General features: G+C 43.9%; 1 protein-coding gene and 1 pseudogene across 3 annotated transcripts in view; one reads left to right on the plus strand and one right to left on the minus strand.

The window, feature by feature from the left end:
• Positions 1 to 25390, plus strand: part of LOC126484515 (UDP-glycosyltransferase UGT5-like) — a 155346-nt gene that overhangs the window by 115555 nt on the left and 14401 nt on the right. For all 3 annotated transcript variants that reach the window (XM_050108061.1, XM_050108063.1, XM_050108062.1), the window contains exons 5-6: positions 4543 to 4765; positions 11884 to 12103. In XM_050108061.1, coding sequence (XP_049964018.1) covers positions 4543 to 4765; positions 11884 to 12103 — 443 coding nt within the window. The remainder of the gene's footprint in view (positions 1 to 4542; positions 4766 to 11883; positions 12104 to 25390) is intronic.
• Positions 16242 to 16358, minus strand: LOC126485181 (5S ribosomal RNA; annotated as a pseudogene).

Raw genomic sequence — 25390 nt, forward strand, 5'->3', positions numbered from 1 at the left:
GTGCTGAACGGTGTGCTCCGAAACACTTGTGCCTGCGCCAGCACTGCACTCTAACGTCAGACCTGCCACAAAACGCCGCCTATCCTGCATTAGAGAGCGGACAGGCCTCCGGTCCCTATGTTCTGTGATGAGGTATGGACGTCCAACTTGTTGTCGCCTACTCGTGGCTTCAGCATTCTTCAGTCACTTTCCACAGATGCTCGTGACAGTAGCACGGGAACAGCCGACCAGCTTCGCCGTTTCCGAAGTGCTCGTTCCTAGACGCTTGGCCACAACAGTCTGGCCTTTTTCAGTCTCTTAAGTCGCCGAATTTCTGCCTTTGTGCCACTTACCGTCGCTAGAGTGCGTCACGTGCCCTCAACGCCACCAGTCAGCATACAGTCTCGCAATGGGCAGTGGTCATCATGTTTTGGCTCACCAGTGTATATATAAACAAACATGTATTCACAAGCCACTGAAGATGCTTCATCAATGACAGAAACGAACTACATATGGCAAAATAGCGCCTTTCATTTAGTTACAAAGACGGTACATACATCCACAAATAATTTTATTGTTCATAAATCTTACTCAGCAAGGAAGAGAAATATAACTCTAATTCACAGTGTTTTTACTTCTGTCATCACCTAATAACAATTATGTTTTCATTAAGAACCGATACAGTGTAGTAATTTATATAGATTATACTGTCGGCTCTCTTTGCAGCGTATACAGGGTGAGTCACCTAACGTTACCGCTGGATATATTTCGTAAACCACACCAAATACTGACGAACCGATTCCACAGACCGAACGTGAGCAGAGGGGCTAGTGTAATTGTTTAATACAAACCATACAAAAATGCACGGAAGTATGTTTTTTAACACAAACCTACGTTTTTTTTTAATGCAACCACGTTAGTTTTGTTAGCACATCTGAACATATAAACAAATACGTAATCAGTGCCGTTTGTTGCATTGTAAAATGTTAATTACATCCGGAGATATTGTAACCTAAAGTTGACGCTTGAAACCTCCGACGTTCAGTTGCGTGTTGTTAACAAACACGGGCCACGGTCAGCGAGCAGCATCTGCAGGGACATGTTTACGATGACGACCGTGTTTACGAGTGTGGCTGTAGTGCACTGTTGTGGTTTTGTCTAGCTGTCGCAGTGTCCGCATGTAGCGCTTGCTGCTTTTGTTATTCTGCATTCGTCTCCGCACGCAGACCAACTGTAGTACACCGTGTTACCAGACGTCTGTGATAGTGTAGTGTTGTAGGAACTGTGACCATGGTGTATTCGAACTCTGAAAAGGCGGAGGTGACACTCATCTATGGCGAGTGTCGACGAAGTGCAGCTGAAGCCTGCAGGGTGTATGCAGAACGGTACCCGGACAGAGAGCATCCAACGTGCCGCACATTGCAAAACATCTACCGCCAACTGTATGCAACAGCTATGGTCGTAGCACGCAAACGGGTCCGTAACAGGCCCGTCACAGGAGAAGCGGGTGCAGTTGGCGTGTTAGCTGCTGTTGCCACGAACTCACACATGAGCACACGGGACATTGCGAGAGCCGGTGGACTGAGTCAAAGTAGTGTCATGCGCATACTTCATCGTCACCGCTTTCACCCGTTTCATGTGCCGCTACATCAGCAATTACATGGTGATGACTTTAATCATCGAGTGCAATTCTGTCAATGGGCATGAACAGAGAATGCATTGTAGTTCTACCTGTTTGCCGATGAAGCGGCTTTCACAAACCACGGGTCAGTGAATCTACGGAACATGCATTACTGGTCCGTGGACAATCCTCGCTGGCTCAGGCAGGTAGAGCGACAGCGACCGTGGACTGTAAATGTATGGTGCGGAATCATTGGCGACCACCTCATTGGTCCTCACTTCATTGCAGGGGCCCAAACAGCTGCAACATACATCGCGTTTCTACAGAACGATCTGCCAACGTTCCTCGAAAATGTCCCACTGGAAACGCGTCGACGTATGTGCTATCAGCATGATAGTGCACCTGGACATTCCGCAATTAACACTTGGCTGACCCTTGACAGGATGTTCGACGGGCGTTTCATAGGACGTGGAGGACACATAAATTGACCAGCCCGTTCTCCTGATCTTACACCTCTGGACTTCTTTCTGTGGGGTACCTTAAAGGAGAATGTGTACCGTGATGTGCCTACAGCCCCAGAGGATATGAAACAACGTATTGTGGCAGCCTGCGGCGACATTACACCAGATGTACTGCGGCGTGTACGACATTCATTACGCCAGAGATTGAAATTGTGTGCAGCAAATGATGGCCACCACATTGAACATCTATTGGCCTGACATGTCGGGACACACTCTATTCCACTCCGTAATTGAAAACGGAAACCACGTGTGTACGTGTACCTCATCCCTCATGGTAATGTACATGTGCGTCAGTGAAAAAGACCAATAAAAAGGTGTTAGCATGTGGACGTAATGTGCTGTTCCAGTCTCTTCTGTACCTAAGGTCCATCACCGTTCCCTTTGGATCCATACGTAATTCGGTGCTCTCCGACACACACGATCGAACAGCGGAGGAGTGGTACTCAAGCGTCAACTTTAGGTTACAATATCTCCGGATGTAATTAACATTTTACAATGCAACAAACGACACTGATCACGTATTTGTTTATATGTTCAGATGTGCTAACAAAACTAACGGGGTTCCATTAAAAAAAACGTAGGTTTGTGTTAAAAAACATAGTTCCGTGCATTTTTTTATGGTTTGTATTAAACAATTACATTAGCCCCTATCCTCACGTTCGGTCTGTGGAATCGATTCGTCAGTATTTGATGTGGTTTACGAAATATATCCAGCGTTAATGCTAGGTGACTCACCCTGTATAGCAAATTCGTGATTGGTAAATTTTAAGCCTCAAAAATTAATTTCCGTCGTACCACTGATGGTACTAATTACAAAACCGGGATTAATTTCAGTGGTGCTGTAACCTTAATATACTAAGAGATTCACTTAAGCAAACTAAAAATCATCAAAGCTGAAGTGAAAAGAATAGCCTTATGGGATTTTACACCGCTACAGTTGCATTCTAGACTGATTTGTCAATATAACACCTTATTTAGTGATAATAGAGGAAGATTTCTCATAAGCAGATTTACATAATACTTCAGCCATCTTATCACAAAAATGATTATTCTCTAAAACTGCAACGACATTAGGAATTGTACCTCTTACTTGGAGCTTAGGCAGGAATAGTTGGCAAATAAATAAGAAGCTGAACCAGGATCTTTCATTCCACCTGATAAAATTATTATATCTCACACACATGTAATTGTTTTCTTTACGGTATTCGTTTTTGAAGCAGTGGCTTATATACCTGACTTCTTCTGTTAATAACTGAAGCACTCGATACAGATGCTGCCGCACAGTGTGACAGCACACATGGATGCTTGATAGCGCTGTGTGTAGTGAGTACTTGTTTCAACCACTTCGCGCTCTTCAATAAAATCGGTATTACAGAATGGTTTTCACATTATGTTGATTTTCAGTTGTAGCTTTAAATGGATACCGAAGATGATGATGAGGCAGTGTAGCTTGTAGCTATTGCAGCTCTGAGGACTCTGAGCTGCTGTGTGATTCACTGTAGCGGTTGTTCTGGTACTATTTTCCAGCCAACAAGAAATTGGAGGTTACTTTACAGATACTTCTTATATTCACAAAACTGTTGTCGTAAGAGTCTGTATAGAATCGGTATGTTGGTTACAACATTTCCACAGAAGCATGCAACCCCAACTGCTGTTATTAATAACTAGACTTTCCTCATGGGTTCACCTGCATATGCGATCGGCACAGGTACTGAACACACCTCCACCTGCCCCTCTCTGTGTGTCCATCGCTTTCCCCCTCTGTCTGTCCACCACATTCTCCCACCTCTACCTATTGCCTCCTCCCCAATGTTTCTGTCTCTTCACCTCCTCCTTACTCACTGTTTGTCCATTTTCTCCTGCCTGTCCCTCTCTCGCCATACCTTCCTTTCCCTCCCTCTGACCATTTCCTCCTCCCCCTCTCCACCACCCCTGCCTATCTTCCTTTTCCACTTGTCCACTACCCTCCTAGACCTACCTGCTACCTCAAGTATGCCCCCTCCTCCCCTGTCTCTGTCCATTTCCCTTCACTTCACTTTTCTGTCCCCTCCTCTATCCAAACTAGAGCCTGGAAAACTGTTTCTTGCCCCTGACATATAGGCTGCCCTGCAAAGCAAGTTGATTTGGTAGGTCAATACTGTTTCCATGAAACATTCCTGTTGTGCAGGGCATAAGCCAGAGGCTGGGAAAACACGTTTTTTTCAGGTATCACTCCTCCTGTTGGGGCTAGATTGCTATAAACCAAACAGTGATGATATTTACAAGGCCTGCTTTTTATATGCCCATTTTCGTTGAAATCGATCCATAGGTTTCGGAGGAGATCCCACACGAACACACATACACTCTGCTTGACATATAAACAACATATATTACCTGGCAGACGTCGACTAAGCAGTTGTGTACAGGGTGACGTGTTTCCAGGAGCTGGGAGCATGGCTGGACGGCAGCCCCCAGGGCGTGGTGTACTTCAGCCTGGGCACGATGGTGCGGCCGGACACGTTCTCGCCGCACAAGCTGCGGGCCGTGCTGGACGTCTTCTCGCGGCTGCAGCAGCGCGTCCTGTGGAGGGCCGACCCCGACAGACTGCCTGAGCTGCCGCCAAACGTGTTGGCGCGCCGCTGGCTGCCGCAGAACGACGTGCTCAGTGAGTGTGCTTGCCTCGACTGGCTTAGAAGCTGTCTCTCTGCTCCGCTACTTGTCGTCTTTCTGCAGTGCGAGGTAACACTACACACTTCAGCCAAAACACTACGACCACCACTCGCTGCGAGGTTCTGTGCCATCTGCTGGCCTAGTGGGCATGTGACGTGAGAATAAATGGACATAAACGGAGAAGAGACGAATGAAAGTCAGTACGTGACTATAATAGAAAAACAGGCAGTATCGCATGGTGAAATCGTTCACCACCCACTAACTAGGCTAGAAACCTGGAGTGAAGTAACCGAGATGTGTGGAGAATCATTCTAGCGACGGTATGGGCTGTAAAAGAGGAAATCTACTGACATAAGCGTCTTTGACAAACGAAAGATTCTTATGACCTGGTACTGTGGAACGAATATCTCAAGAGGTGGTGGGCATTCGTGTCCTGCTGTAGTGGGTGCCCTTGGAAAGTAGTTGAAAGACGTTAAAACCGTGAGTAGAGGACGAGATGTAGGACATCCACACCCCATCACAGAGTATAGGGGTCGGAGGTTTGCCCCTTCACAAAGCAGGATGTGCGTCGACGTGTGGCAGATCTGACCACACAATGCAGTGCTGGTGTACCTGCTTTGGAGCACACCATCCAGCGTGCATTGTTTAACATGGGGCTCCACAGCAGACGACACTTACATTTTTTCCGTGTTGACCTAACAACATCGTCAGTAACGATTGCAGTGGGCATGGAATCATTGATATTGGACTGTAGATCAATGGAGAAATGAAGCACGTGTTTTGTTCCACCAGGTCGGTGGTCGTATGTGTATACGCCAGTATCCAGGCAATTGGGTCCTCAAAACATGTGGCACTCCACAGACATTGCCTGGGGGACATTTATCTAGGCTTCCATGGGATGTGTGATGCTAATCGAAGGTACCATAACAGCTGTGTACTACGTGAATATTATTGCATATCACGTGCGCCTATTCATGCTTCATGATTTTCCCGATAGCAAAGGCATTTTCTAGCAGCATAACTGTCCGACCTCACAGTGCCAGAATTGTGCTACAGTGGTTTGAAGAGCTTGATACAGAACCTCCCTAGTCTTTTCCACCAAATTTTCCTGATATGAACCCAGTGGGACACATCTGGGACGTTTTCAGGCGCCAGATCATTCAGCATAAGCCACTGATAATGAATCCTAAATTATTCCTCTGTGGAATTCATGAAGGGGCATGGAACTGGTTGGGGGGACACTCTTCTCCCACACGATCTTACCTTACATATTTAGTGAACGAACCACTATGCAATGAAATGGACGTACCACTGATGCCATCTCCTAGTGTTTGGGAGGTGAGAGAGTCCTGTTTTTCTCGATCGCGACCTGAAACATAACATAGCGTTATACTGTCTGTAGCCTCCTGCACAGATGCCGATGTAGCTTCTCTGCAGTATTTAATCGAAGTGTGTGTGAGAGGGGAGGTGGGAGGTCAGGTAGAGAGCGCCCATCCCGCCACGCACACAGGAAACAAATCACGGCCGCTGCCAGCAGTGGTCACGGGCTGGGGATTGCTGTGGTGCCTGGAACAATCCTGTTACGCGAATCGCGGCTACACGTGATACCTCACATCCTCTGCTCGAGAACGAATGTCCAGTGCCTCAACCATTGCACCATTCTGCTAGTTACATAAAAAGAAAGAGCACTGCGTTCTCCAGTGTTCCTACACCAAAGATTTACGGTCGTTGCAAACACACAGAGTATCTGGGATGAGGAACAACATGCACTATGATGAGGCGTGACAGAAGGGCCCTACGCATAACACTATGTATCATCGGCACAACCACTGCCGCCAGGCGCTGACACCAAACGTTCAACACGTTGTACAGCTTGGAAGGACTATACGGCCACCCTCCACGACTTTGCCGCAAATTATCTGAACTGACACCATCCTAGTAGGTTTACCTTGTTTATTAACCGATCTCAATACTCATTCAGTCCCCTAGAACTTAGAACTACTTAAACCTAACTAACCTAAAGACATCACACACATCCATGCCCGAGCCAGGATTCGAACCTGCGACCGTAGCGGTCGCGCAGTTCCAGACTGTAGCGCCTAGAACCGCTCGGTCACTTCGGCCGGCTCATAATAACACAAGACTCATTTAGTAAGTCACATAATCTCGCGGGTTTTGCCGTCAGCACGTCTCTGCTACTCTGTCCACGAAACATTTGAAATCCCTGGGCTAGCAGGACAGAGCGGATGACGTTATAATTGTGGAAAGGGCCAAAATAAGTTTCTGTCAGCTGCAGTAACATATAAACTTCATTTCTTAAAACAATTACACAAGGAAGAATCAAAAACTCTCAAGGTTTTGACGAAAGACCTCCTTTGATTTAATTTAGATCGGCTAAAGGCCACATCGAAAACCAAGGCACAAGGCCTAATCAAGGAATTGAGGTACGGGAGTTCTTCTGGAGGCTTCACTTCTTTAGAATTTTTTTTTTAATTTTCAATATAATTAGGCTGAAAGCCTTAGCTCAAATTTTTCACATAGAACTCGGCTGAAGGCCTCACATTAATCAAAAACAGTGTTACGGCTTAAAGTCGAGACAAAGATTTTCAATGTTTAATCTAAATAGGCTGAAAACTCGGCTGAAGGCCGCATATCAACAAAACAATTTAACAGCTTAAGACGCAGGAAGAAGAGCTTTCAGTTTAAAAAGGCTGAATGCCTTATCTCAAAGTATTTCGTGTAAAACTCGGCTGAAGGCCTCATACTAAAGAATAGCAGTCTTATCACTTAAGGGCAAGACAAGGATTTTGACTTTTTAATGTAAGAGAGATTAAAACTCGGCTGAAGGCCACTCGGCATGCAGAAAACAATTTTACAACTTAAGGCTTAAAGGGAAGAGCTTCTAAATTTCAACTAAATTAGGCTAAAGGCTTTGTCCTAAACTGCTTCACATAAATCTCGGCTGAAGGCCACATACACAACCCAAACAATCCCACGGCTTAAAGCCCAGACATAGAAAACTCGGCTGAAGGCCACGTACAAACTAGAAATTATTTCTTACGGCTTAAGGCTTAGACCAAATTTTTCAACTTTTGATTTGAAAAGGCTGAAAACTCTGCTGAAGGCCACATACCAACTTGAAACAAATTTACAGTTTAAGGCCTAGGCACAAGGAACTTTCAATTTTAATTTTGAAAGGCTGAAACTTTGCTGAAGGCCACATACCATACAAGAAACAATTTTTTTTTTTGTGGCTTGAGACCTAAGAAGAAAAGCCTCGCAATTTTATTAACCTAAAACTCCGCTGAAGGCCACACACAGTACTTAAGACTAAAACAGAAATCACTGTGCAAAACACAAGTAGCGACACTCAGGAGGTTGCAAGGATCGGCCTGGGAAGGTAACACTAACGCACGTTTAGGTGAGACAGGTAGCCAGACCGACAACCTCTTAATCGGAAGGCAACCAAATCGACCGTCAACTGACGAATCAACCAACAAGATCAGTTCCGCTACACTCGACCAGAAAACGACAACAAGATAGCACAATGTTCTGAATATTGGTGCCCAGTCCAATCAAGTCAGAATAAACACCCAAAACTACCAACAACACCTCAGCTGTCGAACTACACGCCGTGCTGGACAGCATCAACACGACGAGGAAAATACACCTCCGAAAACTACGTCAACGACCAGGGCAGCTAATCAAAACGTCAACGGCGACAAGTCAGAAGATACTGCTGGTACACGTCATTAGTTAAGGAATGAATTAAATAAGTTAAACTCCACACAGGCAGGTCGGCTGCAATTCTAGCTGACTTCAATGCACACACATTGTTGCTCGCAGGAATCTCGCAGAAAGCGACAACCAGGATCAAACGAAAAGATGTGACAGCAGTTGAGGCTTGATAGTAGGTTAAGTGAGCACTCAACTTTAGTGTCCAGGATCGGTGGGCGACGAACTTCGTAACCCTCGCAAGAGGCGCCTCAGAACTCCAACCGTGGATGCACACCGCCAGTGGCTCCAGCCTGACTCGCGCCGCCGAGACTTCCTCGCTGGTCTGTCCCAACTGACCAACTGCCTAAAACCCGGAAACGGTCAAAAGATCAGTACAGGTCGGCCGATGAGATGACCGACCGAACGACCAACCAACGGCCGTTGCCGCTCCAGTCGTCTTCGGTCGGATGGTACATGTGCGTCGCCAGCGGTCGGCAAGTACTTACTGGCTGTCCGCACCACACTGGCACTCGGTGCCCGACGCTGCTTCCTCCCCGACTGCTGTTCCCTGCCCCGGCTGCACTGCTGGTCCGTCTCCAGCTGACTTCCAGACACGACCACCCAGAAACACTATCGGTCGATCCAGAGATGGTACGATAGCGCACTTATCAATAAGCACTACTGCTGCCACTCACGGGCAAGTAAGGCAGGGAGTTAGTGACGCCAGTAAATGGAATAAGAAAACGAGGCGGCAGTACCGTAATAGAAGATGACAAACAATAAATGGCATGAACACGAGTCGCCCACGGCTCAATTGTCTTCTCAACCCTCTGTTAGTGGTCCATGCAAGTTTGGAGTTAATAGGGCACAACCACAGGTGTTCATGTTTATAGTGCGTTAGTAGCCTACATGAAATCAGTGGGACTGCGCTGCCCTCTCTGTTCTCTGAGAGGGTAGGGGCCATCGAGTGTCGACTCCATTTTCAAGTTTCACACCGTATTTTTCAGGCCAGGCTTGAACTACCTGGGACATCCCCAAACGGCCCCTCCTAAGTTTTCCGCTTTCTCTCGTTCTTTTCCACCATCTCAGGAACACGCTGGATTCCACGTGAAAGTCATCACACTATGTTGTATCGCAACACTGGTATCTTTCTACAATGGTAGCCCTATCCATCGAGCCTTACACCTCTAGACTTGCTCCTTTCTTTCTGGCTGCATCACTTCTCTATAACAAAAATAGTAGTACAATGTATCCATTGTAGCAGTCTCACCCAACACAGTCTCACTCAGTTGTCCCACGTGCACCTCTTCTTCATACACTGATGAGCCAAAACATTATATCTACCTGCTTAATAGCTTGTTTTTCCGTCTTTGGAACGAAATTAATCACTACAACTGCCTATCAGGGATCTGACAATTTGTTGGTCTGTTTGTGCACTTATGTGGCGCGTAAATAATGGGCCACTGATTTGCCTACGCGGTGGTGGTGACCGACGACCGAGATGGGTTACATAGGATTTACATCAGGAGAATTTGGTCGCCGCGACATCAACGTGGGTTCACTATAACGCACTGTAGCACAGTCCTAGCCCCGAGACGTGGACGATTGTACTGATGAAAGATGGGGAATCGCCGTCCAGCAAGACATCAAGCATGAAGGGATGCGAGTGGTTCGCAGCTGTCAGCATGTCTTCGATTACTACCACAGGTTCCGTGCAAGCGCAGAGGAGAATGTCTCCCAAAGCAAAACACTGCTCCCACCATCCTGTATCTATGGCACGCTGTACGTTTCGAGCCACCGTTTATCTCGGCGACGGTGTATGAGGAGATTACCATCGACCTTGTATAGCAAAAATGTGATTCCCACGAAGAGCCGACACGTTTCCATGATCGATGGTCGAATCCCGATAGTCTCGCGGCCACTTGTCAAATTGGCATCGACTGGAGTAATGGTAAACTTAGAGACAGAGCCTGCTGCTACTGCTAACTCAAAGTTACCAGTACACTCCCGGATTGCAGGTTTGTACACTATGTTAAAATTTGAAATAGTACGTCGACTCATTAGTATTAAGTTGCACAATGCCTATCTGGTCTCTTGTTAGTTTCATAGAGGTAGTTACCCATTTCTGAATTACAAGAGCTGTTGGCTGATCATTGCCTTTGGGGAATTCCAGCTTCACATTGTTCTACCAGTCTACCAGGTATAGATTTCCACTGTTGTTTATGCTGTTTTACACACTTATGAAAGTGTAATAAAGCTGTTTAATAGACAGGAAGCGAGATGGCACAGATACCAGGTACCTTGTAAACATTGACTACGCTGCACACAAGTAAAGATGATGTGACCATCCGATGTAACCACTGAGTCGATCTGGTACACTAGAGCACCAGGCCACTATTACAGCGAAGAACCACTGCATAATATTCATCATGCTGTCTGGTTCCACTTTCATAGGCTAGTTTCATTTTGGCTATCCGGTATAATCCGTCTTCCGACGGTTTATAGATGACATTCTGTTTTAAGACATCACTACATTTCCATACACAAAATCCTCAAGAATTTTGTTGTCTTTTGTATTAGGAAAACGGTTTCTCTACCATGTGTTACATTAGCAGTGATTACATAATTCAGCTGAAATGGGTGAAAACGACACTTTGATTCTGCAGCAGAGTGTATGCTGTTCTGAAATTTCTCAAAGAATTAAAACTCTATGCTGGACCAGAACTCTACCTCGATCCTCGGTTTTTGTGAGCCTGACTGGAGACCTAGAGAAGACTAACGACTCAACCTCACAATTTCACTTTCGTCAGTAATCTCCTTCCTAACGCTCCTAGATATGTACAAAAGATGACCTGGTGGAATTAATGATGTAAGGGTAGGTCCCTGGCCGCACCTGGGTGTCTGAGTTGCTGGCAGCATTGCCCACGAAAGGCAACATCATGGATCTGAGACGTGGTCCTCCACACAGCTTCACTGTAACCAGGGAACTTCAGGACAGGGCGCACTGCACTGGAAAGACTGATTCTGGGAAAGACACCGACTCTGCAGCTGAGCCAATTCTCCGTGACATCCTATCTGTCAGGAGTACTAGTCCGACACTTTATGCAGCAGAGCTTCTGTAAAGTTTGTAAAGAGGATGCAGGTACTGGCAGGACTGCAGCCATTAGTCGAGCCTGAATAGCTCAGCTAGTAACAGTACTACCTGCAAAAAGGAACATGTCCGAGGTTCGAGTCCTCTTCTGGGACGCACTTTTAATCTCTCAGGAAATTTTAAAAATTCTTATGTGCTATAAATTTACACATAATTTGCTTACCTGGTTTGAAACAAGAGATTGATAGAGATACAGGGGCTATGATTGCAAATAATACCTGGTAAAATAATCTTTTCGGTTGCAGACCATCCGAACGTGCGCGTGTTCATCACGCACTCGGGGCTGATGGGCACACAGGAGGCGGTGGCGGCAGGGGTGCCCATGCTGTGCATGCCCATGTTCGCCGACCAGTTCCTCAACGCGGACCGCGTGGTCGCTGCGGGCCACGGCCTCAAGCTGCTCTACCAGGACCTCAGCCGCGAGTCGCTGAGCGACGCGTTGCACCAGCTGCTCGACGACACCAGGTCAGGGTGCTGTGCCGTGCCACACCTCAACACTGGCACTGTTTGTTTATGAGGCACCTGTCGTGCGGCGCTACAGTGTTGCCACCTCAGCTGCGTGCTGTTCCTCGCTTAAGGCTCTGACAATGCGGAAGGGGCTGCCATAGTGAGCAGAACATGTGTCACATATTAATTATGTTGCGTAGGTCCCATCAGGAATTTGGGCTGTGCTGTTCATAAATGATATGAGGGTTGGATCTTCAATAGTGGCAACTATTTATTTATAGCCCGTACAAAATAGCTGGTCATAGGTTGTGTTCCAAAACTGAACTGCATAGAGACAGAAGTGATGGCACTTTCTGCAGAACCTGACCATCATTTTGCAAGACAATGCTCAAGCACATACAGCGCAAGCTGTTACTGATTTGGAGCTGCTAAGTGCTATACCACCTACTGCACTCCCCTGGCTTAACACCTCGTGAGTTCAACTCGATTTCTAAACTCAAGGGATCACTTCACAGCATTCGTTTCAGAACTGCTACAAATTCGTCGGACAATAGACCGCGCCGCTCGAACTGTCAACACAAGTGGCACTGCTAAGAGTATCCTACGACTTCCACATCGCTGGCAACGGGTTATGCACAATGCTGGTGACTACTTGGAGGTCAGTAAAATTTTGAACTCGTTTACGAGCTGTAAATAAATAGTTGCCACTGTTCAAGTTCCAACGCTCGTATTATCGTACGATCGACGTAATTAAATATTGACTCTTCAGATACGCTGTCATAAGTTAAGAGGCAGACACAGTTCCTGCAATAAATATTACTCTGGTACCAGTGGTTTTAACGGGCATATGCGACTATTTCATGACATAGCGGTACGATACCCAAAAGAAAAGTACCTGCCTGCGCTCGTGACGTTTAGTCAGACCGATTGTGTGTCACTCTTTCACTTAGAATGGTACACAGACTTAACCCAGTCCACGTTACTTGTCCTGTACCATAACCACCACGAGGTGGGTGGTTGTTTTTCTCGAGACACGACACACGATTTCAGAATTATCACTTCTCAAATACAACACCAGTAACGAGTCGTCGACGCTCATGAAAAATACATAACTTCCATGGTAAGACTAACGTAATTTACGTTCTGCAGCCGCGGCGTCGACACTGCATGGGTTAACTTTTAGGGCTGGACATCTGAATTTAGCAGCGAATTAAAGCTTTTTAGTGGATTCCGTTAGCTGATGTTCCAATCTGGGAACAAACAGCAGAGACTATAAATGTCAACTTGGAAACCAATAAATTCGCTGATCAGTGATAAAATTTCACGAAACATATTCAAACTAAAAGGCTGTATAAATAGACAACTTATTTCAAATCGCTGTGTAATAAACAATTTTTATACGAAATTATTTAAATTGGCGGAATATTGCTTTGACATTCCACGTCATTCACTATGCCAACGTCGAATGAGTGTTCTCTTTCATAAATGCCCAGGGGAGAGAGAAAAGCAATAAATCGTATGCTGTTGATGTCGTGTAATTTGAAACTATCCTGTCAAGAGTTCCATGAAATGATTTCCACGAAAAAGAAAAATATTAATAGCTAAATTCAGATTTTTCTTATTTCATTATACGTGTAACTGAAATAACGAAATTATTGAATAGCTTTTCGTTTACCGTCCCAGAAAAATAGATAGTTCTTTATTTCTTATAGTTATTTCGAAAGAAGATTATCTTATGAAGAAGACTGAGCAATGCAGACGTCTGAGCACTTATTTGCTATTGTAATTTCCAAGCTATAGTTTAAGCATATTTAAGATCGATCTCGCAAAAAACATGACAGTAATTCATTATCAGTAACATATTGAAAATATCCAACTGACTCTATTTCTTTTTTAACCAGGTAATCAGGATTTTGTGGCGAAATATCCGCCTATACTAGAACGTCAAGTCCAGGATTTCTATATTTGGACCTGGAAACTGATGTGTTGGCAAATGTGCCAACACCTTGTAGATAGAGGAGGCCGAAATGCACGCTATCTAACGCAGACGGGCGTGAATTCTGGAACAGGATGTGTAGTGAATGCTAATAAGAAAAGTATGCAGCTCCTCAAATACTTAACTTTTATTCCTTGTGTGAATACAGCATTCTTGATGAGACATTTCATACGATAACTATCAAACTATGTAAGGCTAATGGCGCCTTGGTAGGTCGTAGCCATTGACTTAGCTGAAGGCTATTCTAACTGTCTCTCGGCAAATGAGCGATGCTTCGTCCATGTAGTCGCTAGCAATGTCGTCCGTACAACTGGGCCGAGTGCTAGCCCGTATCTCGAGACCTGCCTTGTGGTGGCGCTCGGTCTGCGATCACACAGTGGCGACACGCGGGTCCGACATATACTAAATGGACCGCGGCCGATTTAAGCTACCACCTAGCAAGTGTGGTGTCTGGCGGTGACACCACAGAAACGTTTCAGACGCACCGCGGAAGCCGAATAACGACCCTTTTACAACCGCTACACTCACAAGTGGGGCGATATTCTATGTGCGTGACAACCAGTACTACAGTAAAATGCATATCTCAAGTGCTATGGAGCACTTCTTTATCTTAGACACTGATGAACATGTCTCTTGTTCCCTAAAGTCTTCTTTGCTTTCTATATTTTGAGAGGCGTGAGGAAAAAATGTCCAGCAGTCATGGGATCTAAAGCGCATACCTTGCCATGTGTGAGCTGTGGTTTTTCTTTTCTACTGTGAAACACATCTGTTCTGCTGAACAAATGCTCATAACTCTCTAAGTTTTGCAATTTAGAGCACATGTTTACTGCACTCTTTTTTTCTTCTTTTGATCCGCCCTACCACCTCCCAAAATATGAAAAGCAAAGAGGTTGTAGTAGAAGAGATTTGTTTCACAGCATCGAAGATGGAGTACTCATAGCTCTTGAGGTATACGTTTTGGAGCCCATGTTTACTAGACCTTCTCGCTTCGAATCACAATTTATACCTCTGGATATATTGAGTCGTATTTCTTGTCGAAAAACTTTATAGCAATCATTACTAGCTACCATGTAGCTAACAGAACATTTCAGCTGGTGAATCTAGATCAATGGTCGTCAGAGTTCTTCGCCTGAGAGCCAACAGTGACTCTGTAGGGCGCCACCTCGTGTGGCATAGTTAGGCGAGGGACGGGGTGGGGTAAAGTGGCCACTCGAAGAGAAACTCAACGTTCACCAAAGCACGGTCACTGACAGAAGCCTAGCACTAACACAATATGAATCTACAATTATAAGGTGACACACCAAGCATTTTAAAGTGAAAGAGAAAATAATATGTTGGAACTGCATACATTTTTCAGAAGGTTTACACAGTGACAGTATCTAAGCAGATACTGTTGCCAAGGGTTTAGGAAGTCAGTTTTATCCGTTGTGTTCTGCATGTGTTTTGGAAGTAACTTACACTTATTAGGGTGAATATCTTGGCTACTTTTCCCGACAAGTAGTATGGTTACTTTTCCCAACTGGGCGCCATGCCTTCATTAGTGATCCACAGAATAAACTATCAGACTCAAATAAATAACAAGGAACTACATTTCTAGGCCAGAAGACGTTGTTTAAATAATGATTGTAACACGTTATTGCTTTCCATACAAGTGAAGTAACAAGAATGGTATAAATGACTTATCTTACATTTCGAAATTTTGAAAATTTGTGGTAAGTTCCTATGGGCCCAAAATGCTGAGGTGATCAGTCCCTAGGCTTACACACACTACTTAATCTAACTTATGCTAAGGACGACACAAACACACACACACACACACACACACACACACACGCGCGCCTGAGGGAGGACTCAAAACCTCCGATGGGGGAGCCGGGTGAACTGTGGCAAGGCACCTTAGACCACACGGCTACACTGAGCGGTTCATCTTACATCAGACGACTCAAAAATAAATTTTTAATACTCCATTTTCAGGCCACGAGTGGCCTACCGGGACCATCCGACCGCCGTGTCATCCTCAGAGGAGGATGCGGTTGGGAGGGGTGTGGGATCAGCACACCGCTCTCCCGGTCGTTATGATGGTATTCTTGACCGAAGCCGCTACTAGTCGGTCGAGTAGCTCCTCAATTGGTATCACGAGGCTGAGTGCACCCCGAAAAATGGCAACAGCGCATGGCGTCTGGATGGTCACCCATCCAAGTGCTGGCCACGCCCAACAGCGCTTAGCTTCGGTGATCTCACGGGAACGGGTGTATCCACTGCGGCAAGGCCGTTGACCACAAAAACAAATATGGTTTTTAATAAAAAATAACAGAATTAGCTTCCACTCTCAGTCTCACTGACAGTGATGGCTACATGTATCAGAATTAGTCTGACCACTCCATGGCAGGCAGCAACACTGTTCAGGGCAGAAAGCTTGCAATGGTGGCCTTTCTCATTGTGGCCACTCTACCACACCTTCCCCTACCGATCTCACTGTTAATTGGTAACCTGCATAAATTAGTGTGCTAACTTCAATATGAGATACAATCAAAGTAACTCCTCTCGAACACGCCATGAAGGCCCAGCTGTACCAAACGGTCGCCGTGTCATCCTCAGCCAATAGGCGTCACTGGATACAGATATGGAGGGGCAAGTGGTCAGCACACCACTCTCCTGGCCGTATATCAGTTTCTGAGACGCTACTTTTCAGTCAAGTGACTCCTCAGTTTGCCTCACAAGGGCTGAGTGCACCCCACTTGCCAACAGTGCTTGGCAGACCAGATGGATACCTATCCAAGTGCTAGCCCAGCCCAACAGCACTTAACTTCGGTGATCTGCTGAGAACCAGTGGTACCACTGAGGCAAGGCCATTCGCGACACAATCAATGTAACGCTTAGTAAATGTTGTCAATGTCGTTTTTCCTTTACTCACTGCATCGTATTAAAACAGCCTTAATTTTATTTCATGTTACTTGCTACAAAGATGGACCACATTTGGAGATGACTGTCTCTATAACACGCATTCATGAATCCATGATACATCCATTTGATATTCATAATACAGCAGGTGACCAGTCCTAGATGTGCACACTCATGAGTTGTCAGCATTGGAAGACATATGATAAAACATTCCCCACTCTAATTTCTGTTAACCCCGCAGTGACCGTGTTCCTTACCTCTCTGGCAGGAGGAGGGCAACAGGGATGCTGGTGCAGTTTGTTAGTGCAGGTTGCCTACATCAGGGACATGTATGCACTCTGGGGCAAATTGATTGACAGGTACTTAACCTATCGTTCTGCTAAAAGGATCCTTCCTTTTGATTGACAGGCACTTAACTTATAGTTCCCCCACCCCCTCCCCCTCGCTGATGCAGGTACACTTTCAGGTCTGAGTTATCATCCCTCCCGGAAATTGGCGGGAAAAAGACTTAGTTGATCGATCATTTGGAGGGAATTCGATTGTAGTGTGTGGAATACTGTTTAAAAAATTTAGACATAGTGTGGAATATTGTTTATTTAAACAATTTAGGGGATTCATGGCAGTATATGAAATATATGGAAATTGGTGGGGAGGAAGGATCTCATAATAGGAAATTCATGGATACATTGTTTATTTATAAAAAAATCTGTTTGTGGAGGTTGGATTTCTCTTGCTCATCGTTGTCTGCTGTTTGGAAACATGTAGGTCTTGTAAGACATAATTACATGGGGCAAACATGTTCCATAACCTAATGTTCGGCACTGTACTCTGGGTGTCTTAACCTAATCTGTGGACCTTTGTCGGCACTTAACCTATTGTTCTGTTAACTGGTTTTACATGTCACCCCCATTTCCTTAAAGTATTGTACCGCCTTTGATATCAAATCAAGTAATTAGTTATGTCCTCCAACCATTTTCTGGTACACTTTTCGAATTTCACATGCTTTTGAATGCCGTTTCTGGTGCATTCTTCTTTGTCACACTATCAATTGTAATTCTTATTATTTCAGTACATTGGGGGGGAGTGTCTTTTCCATCTCATCCATCCCCCGGTACACTATTGGTTACCACATAATGATTGACTTACATCGATTGTTTGAGTTGGAGAAAGAGTTTTGATGGAGGGACAACACCTTCTGGGGCAGATAGCACCGAAACAGTGATCGCATACAAGAATGCAATATGAGGAATCACTCGAAATGTAATGCGGAGCTATCAGCTTTTCCGTCACTGTGACAGATGAGTTTAAATGTAGACGTCGTCAGTCACATTCGGACAGCAATTTGGAGACTCTCCACAATGCCACCCGCCAAATTCTTCCAGTTTTCTTATGTTGTAATTGTCTTTTGTTTAAAATCATCCAGTTTGTATGGAGTGTTAGGGTAGGCGGAGAAACAGCATGATTTACACCATGGAACGTCTAGATTTCTACGAGAGGCAATGGATCACAACATGTTAATGCCAGTTTAGAACCTGAGACAGACCTCAAAGTCGTGTCGGAAAAACAAAATGTATGGCAGTGTACAAAGCGTGTTACAGCAGAAAAAAACAATGTTTCAAACAATGACACAGGATCACAGGGAGAGTCTCTTGCAACTTACAGTATTGTCTGTAGGATACGGTCATCCTCCTACAGTATAGGTGATGAAACTTTAAACTGGTCTGTGCAGTGGGTCAATACCTGTATATTTAATAGGATTGTCACATGTCCTCGAAGCCGGCATACATGTGGTTTTGTTTTCGATAATGGGAGGAGAGAAATGCGGTAAAAGTCTTATCGAGTTCTCTATCGGATGCAGTTAGTGGAGCTTTTGTAGTTCGTAATTTTTCTCTGGTGGATAGAACAGAATAACACTGATAGAATGTTGGGGTGATAGACGTGAATGGACCCTGAGGGATGTGGATCTGTAGTACCTACTTGTAATTTGGAGGAGCACCACAATGCAGTAGCAAAATCCACGTCCTTCCCCCAGTTCCCGTACTGTCTTTTATACTACTTTGTGTTGCAGGAGCAGGCTTCATTTCCATCGAATGGTCAAAACACAGTTCTGTCGCAGTAACTCAGCTTTGCCTGTTTCTAAACGGGTTGCAGATGTTGGTAGATATAGCTTCTCCGATTTCTACTCAGTTATGACTTACATTGGAACAATCACATGCGCAAAGCTGCATGGATAGTAGCACAGAGTCTGAAGGGTAGTTGCAAGATGCATAGCGGCTACCTAAAACCATGTTGGAATTTTCCTGTAGCAGATAGGTTCGAGAAAGGTGGCTCATTTCGAGATATGAGAGTGTCAGGAATATGATTCACTAGTGGCTGTAATCATCAAAGGACATCTCCATAGGATCCATCGAAGGTATGTGCTTGAATGGAGGGACTTGTTTCCAAACCATAGACATCATTTCTAGTGGATAGCAAGACACTAGAGATCTGAAAAGCTAGTGTATATTTCTTACGATGTCAATCAGCACAACATCTACTGTTTGTGATCCTCCTCAATCAGTCATCGCCCATAACTCAGTGGATATATCACTGAACCTCTGACATGGTATCAAGACAGAATACATTACAAATACTGGAGAAATATCTAGCGGCGTGAGGGAGTTGCAAATACCGGTTTCATACCACGTCCCTTAACCAAATCACTTTCAAAACTCAGCGATTTTATCATGAGGTTGCATCATGGGCTACGTGTAACCGGATTGATGGTCTGATAATATACACTCCTATGATCACCGTCTCGGTATTTGTCTGGAAAAGCCAATTCATTCGGAGGTAATGCCATATCTCGATTTATAAAGACAGTATAGCTCTTAACATGGATACTTGTGTGCATCTGTAGAACCAAGACCGCTTGTGATGGTAATATGGTTATGTTTTTTTAACATCTGGCGGTTTGTAAGACGATTACACCTCTCTTTCTAAGACACAGTGGCACCACTCGCAAGAAAAACTTATGGGATGTGCTAACCAATGGTTGATTTTCGGTCAGTATTATTTTGTATTGACGACAATCAGTGATTGACATAATGTTATACTTAGTATTAGGGGATGTGTCATAGGTTTGCCTTGGGCATCAGGCACATAAAGTATGTGTTTGTGTTCAGACATGTGCAAAGGTAGGTATGGATTTGACGTGGAATACCGTGACAGCAAAGGGAAGAGTATGTCAGGTCATAAGAATGGCTCAGATATTTCTGTTTCCAGAGCCACAACCGTCAGCAGGGTGTATTTCAGATACTTCACTCATTGTCGAATGTCGTTCAATAGACACTGGGTTTCTAGGATGATTCTGCCTATGTGTGCTTAGCATTCTGCGCTGGTGACGGTAATGATTTACGTTTCCCGTTAACAGCAGGAGCTGTCGGAATGGAAAGGCCTGTTGGAGTGTAGGAATGTAGCTGACTTAAACATGTACACGTACTCCTCTAGACGGCTGAATAGCGAATGATATTTAGTATGTGTTGGACAGCTTTCGTGATCACATGGAAATTTGAGAAGATTCAATATGGACGTGTGTTTGCGCTTGGCCATTATTCCTATGTAAATTGTTCAGTTGACTGCTTCTTCACATTTTGCATCTTTATTTAGTTGAGAGAACATCGATTGTGGTGTGCATCTCGCAGGTGGAAGACACATATGCTGGTTCTCTAGACATGAGATACACGTTATTTGTCTTTGTAATTTGTAGAGATGATGTGGAATCTGTTACACCAGTATTAGCGAGTGGAAATATCAGTTTATTTTTTTCGAGTTTTCACGTAAAGGTTTTCGTAGATGAGATAAGTTTCTTGTTACTCAGTGGTTTACAGCATTCTCCACCTCACTAAAGTTTCGGGTTTGTAGAGGAATAATTTCCAATCTTCGGAATTATGTTGCGTGAGTGATCAGTAGGATACTGCTGTGTGCTTGATGTCAAGAAGTATAATATTATGGGAAACCATGCGAAAATACATGTTCTTGTAATCCTTGAGTCTAGAGATGGGTGTAGAAAAGCAAGCAAGCAAGCAGGTCCAGACCAGAAACAGTAATGCGTTTGTGCTGAGGGGAAACGAGTCCGAATTTGTAGAAGAGTTCTAAGAGTGACTTCAGTCTACTGAGGGCGCTCTGGTCATGCATCAGGAGTGGATGACATGCAACCATCGGCTACTGGAAGTATATCTACTGCTGCGAGGAGTATATATGGTGCTGTCTGTCTTTTCAGTATATGTACGAGTGTCTGGTGGTCAATAGCTATAAGAATGATGTAAAAGGTGCGATTTTTGTATGGTGCAGGATACGAATTGTATGTTTACTACATCGACACAGTACATGGTGATATATTGCTGGGTTGGAGATCGGTTTCACGCTCTAATATTCAAGTTCCTGTCCTCAGTGGCAGAGCAGTGTAATTGAGTAATGGTCTTTCCGCATTTGACAATCTGTAGGCCACTTTACAATCTTTAATTGCTGGTGCACATGCTGCTGCTTGAATGTAGACGTACTGTGGCTTACATTCCAGCATACATTTGTGACAAATAATCAACCTACTATTCACATAAAAACAAAAAAATTACGTATGTCTAGTCATAATGGAAGAATAGATTGGACATGGTGAATTGTGATTTCAGTGCACTGAGGAGTATATCAGAACTTATGTGGTGATAGATTCATTTTGTAAATGGCTGCACAATATAGCAATGTGCATGTTCAACAGGATGGGCAGTACGGCTGTAACAATATTTCCCCTCATCGGCACCCCTAAGCATACTCTCGCGCATTTTCCTAGTTGTTCTATCGATAGTGATGTGTATTACAGTACACCAACCCACATCGTAGATGTCTTTCTCGGCATTATGTCCTCAGGTGCAGTATTCATCATCACACATAGTGCCGGACGCCAGTCCTTCATAACATTTGTTTGAGAGAATCTTGGCAGGCTGCAGCATCTTCCACAAGCGCTGATTCAAAGACTTTGTCAAATAATTTCCTAGGACTGATGAGAATCGAAACATGTAGCCGGTGTGAGTGTAGGCGTACCATAATTTTTTCAGACACTGTACAGACATAAAAGATAACTGCACTGTTTGTCTCAAATGCATATATGTTGCAGTGTGAAGTTACTGTGGCTTATGTTGTGGCATGATCAGAGAAGACGAGTGTATAGATTCAGCACATCGATAACTGTGAAGGTATGGGAGAGATTTTTACATGGAAAATTATGTATGCTATAGATACTGAGGTTCATTCCAGGACCACAGCTGTCAAGAGGAAACATTACCTGTACATCGACTGGTGTCAGACTGTGGTAGCAATCATAATCTTTAATTGTAGTCACACTGGTAAATGTGTTACTGGCTCCCAATACTCTTGTGAGTCTAGTATGTATTCGTTGATCTGTAGACAACTTTTGCAGGGTTTAACTGTCAGTGAAATGTAGCGATCTGTACAAAATAATTTTGGTGCCGAAAGTCTTGTCTGCAGAAATCTACGGTGGACAGTGCTTTCACAGCAGCAGCAGCAGCAGTTTGACAGGTAAATTCAGTGATGAACGGGCTGTCGTATTAGGATCGCTAGGAGCAATGCACCCTGTGCTATTCTGGGAAGCAATGGAATATCTCTCGGTGCTGGACCCGCACTGCAGCTATGTGTCATCGCGCCAGCAATGGTGCCTAAGTGAACACATACTTCGACCGGAATTTCTCAGGTGTCCAGTATGAAAGGGATACCACCGCCTAATGCTTGTGGGATCCAAACGAATGCCTGAGTATTTATAGGCAGCTGACAGCTGCGACGCCTCTATGCCGAGGCCCACCGATGCACCCAGACTCCAGTGTCGGCGTCAGGTGGCCAGATGTGTTTTTTATTAGTGATTTTTTGTTTAAACTATGTTCCATCGATTTCACCGACCGTTAAGATGCTGAGAATTATGAAAAACTACCCCATACATGTGAAGAATACCTATTTAATTAATTTGCACAAATTTTTAATATCAGTGTGGTGTTAGCGGTACGGTAGTTATGAGGAGGGTGTGCATTAGTGGGTGACATGGAGCAGAACAGTAGGTTAAGTGCAGAACACTAGATTAATTTGCATAATTTTTATATAAAACACAGTACAATAGTTTAAGGGGTGGGTGACAAAGAAGAATGCACCAGAAATGGCGTTCAAAAGCATTTGAAATTCGAAAACAGATACCAAAAAATGGTGGGAGGACATTCTTTAATTTGGTATCAAAGGCAGTACAATAGTTTAAGGAAATGAAGGTGACATGGAAAACCACTTAACAGAACAATAGGTTAAGTGACGACAAAGGTCCACAGATTAGGTTAAGACACCCAGAGTACAGTGCCATACACATGTTTGCCCCATGTAATTACTTCTGACAAGACCTACATATTTCCAAACAGCAGACAATGATGAGCAAGAGAAACTGAATTTTTTATAAATAAACAATATACCCTTGAATTTCCTGTTATGAGATCCTTCCTCTCAACCAATTTCCATATAATCCATACACTGCCTTGAATCCCCCAAATTGTTTAAATAAACAGTATTGCACATAATGTCTAAATTGTTTAAACAGTACTCCATACACTACATTCGAATTCCCTCCAAATGATCGATCAACTAATTTTTTTTTCCCACCAATTACTGGGAGGGAGCATGGGAGAGAAGGGAGGTTTACCAGAAGTGGAGATGTTAATTAATTGATTAATTTAATTAAGTAGTCAATCAAACTGATAACAGTGAGGGAGGCTATTCCAATAACAGACCTGAAAGTGTACCTGTATCAGTGAGGGGGAGGGAGTAGGGGAGCGGGTGGGGGAACAATAGGTTAACTGCCTGTCAGTCAAAAGCAAGGATCCTTTAGCAGAACAATAGGTTAAGGACCTGTAAATAAAAAGGAAGGTCCTTTTAGCGGAACAATAGCTTAAGTACCTGTCAATTAAAGGAGAACAATAGGTTAAGTACCTGTCAATCAAAGGAGAACAATAGGTTAAGTACCTGTCAATCAAAGGAGAACAATAGGTTTGCCCCTGAGTGCATACCTGCCTCTGATGTAGGCAACCTGCACTAACAAATTCCACCAGCACCCCTGTTGTCCTCCTACTTTTGCCCCTGGGAAAAGTGGCAAACTTTACTTAGCTCATAGCTGACCTCATCAATGTCAATTAAAATTGAGGACGTCTTAAAATATTAGTGTGTATGCAAGTATTTTAGTTATTGACCAAAAAATACACTCTCGTGAAGCTTTGAACATTTGCCGACGTTTTTGAATTTCACAGTTACTTTCCATAAGGATATCATGATATATGGCTGAGAACTGTGTGTTACCCAGTGGCCGCAGTTTGACGACCACTGATCTAGATTTTCAGAAAATTTGTCGAAAGAGTACATAATGCAGTGCGATTTTAATTTCCTTTTGCACTGACAGTGACACCCAATTTTGTGCTTTTATGTTGAATGGAAGGTTACTGGATTTTTATTATCAGAGTGCTGCAATAGCACCGAATCTTAAACCTGAAGTATATTACAGAAGATTAGAAATAATTATATGTTATTTCATCACTATTATAATTATTCGAATGAACATGATTTGTGTGAAAACAAGGGCAGGAAACTAATTGTGGTTGCTATTACTCTGCCACACACTACGTTAATGAGTTAGAAAATTTAGTTCAGTCATAGCCAATAGTATAAACAGTAAATTGGAGTGTGTGGCATTAATAACACCTCGTGACCACTCACAGAACCAGAGTAATTATTGTACTGCTACCTTTGACTAAAATCAGTTCTAAGAATATAATCTCAACTCAACTCACATTCTAAATTTAAAAAAAAACTCGTTTTTCACATAACCATAAACATTTATTATCAGAGCAAGTATGACTTGATGCAACACAGTACCTGGTAACTAAAAGTACCTAAGTCACATTGAACAGTTATCTGAAGACTTAACCGCTGTCTTGTCTAATCTACCTGTTCTAGCACTGAATGCAAACACTCAGCTACATCAGCAAGTATAACACTTTATAGACTCAGTGTACTTAATATCCCATCTATAATACTACTCTCTCATGAACAAAGAAAAAACAAAAAGTCTTTTGAAAGCAAAGCGATAGACTTGAAAATTTAATTACACTTCCCTTCTGATTCACTTCAGAAAATGTTGAAGTCATCCACATTTAACTGTTATTTTAGAGACGTCAAAATAATAACAGTTTAGACACAGTAACAGTACCTGCTCTTCCCATCACTTGTTTTCTCGGTCGTGATATGTCGTCCTTCCTCTTATATTAGGGCAACTCACCACATTTCTTTTCAAAACAACCCTAAACATCTCTTATATTACCTTCAAAAACATGACA

This window comes from Schistocerca serialis, chromosome 6 (genome assembly GCF_023864345.2).
Source record: "Schistocerca serialis cubense isolate TAMUIC-IGC-003099 chromosome 6, iqSchSeri2.2, whole genome shotgun sequence".
In the NCBI taxonomy this organism is placed as follows: domain Eukaryota; kingdom Metazoa; phylum Arthropoda; class Insecta; order Orthoptera; family Acrididae; genus Schistocerca; species Schistocerca serialis.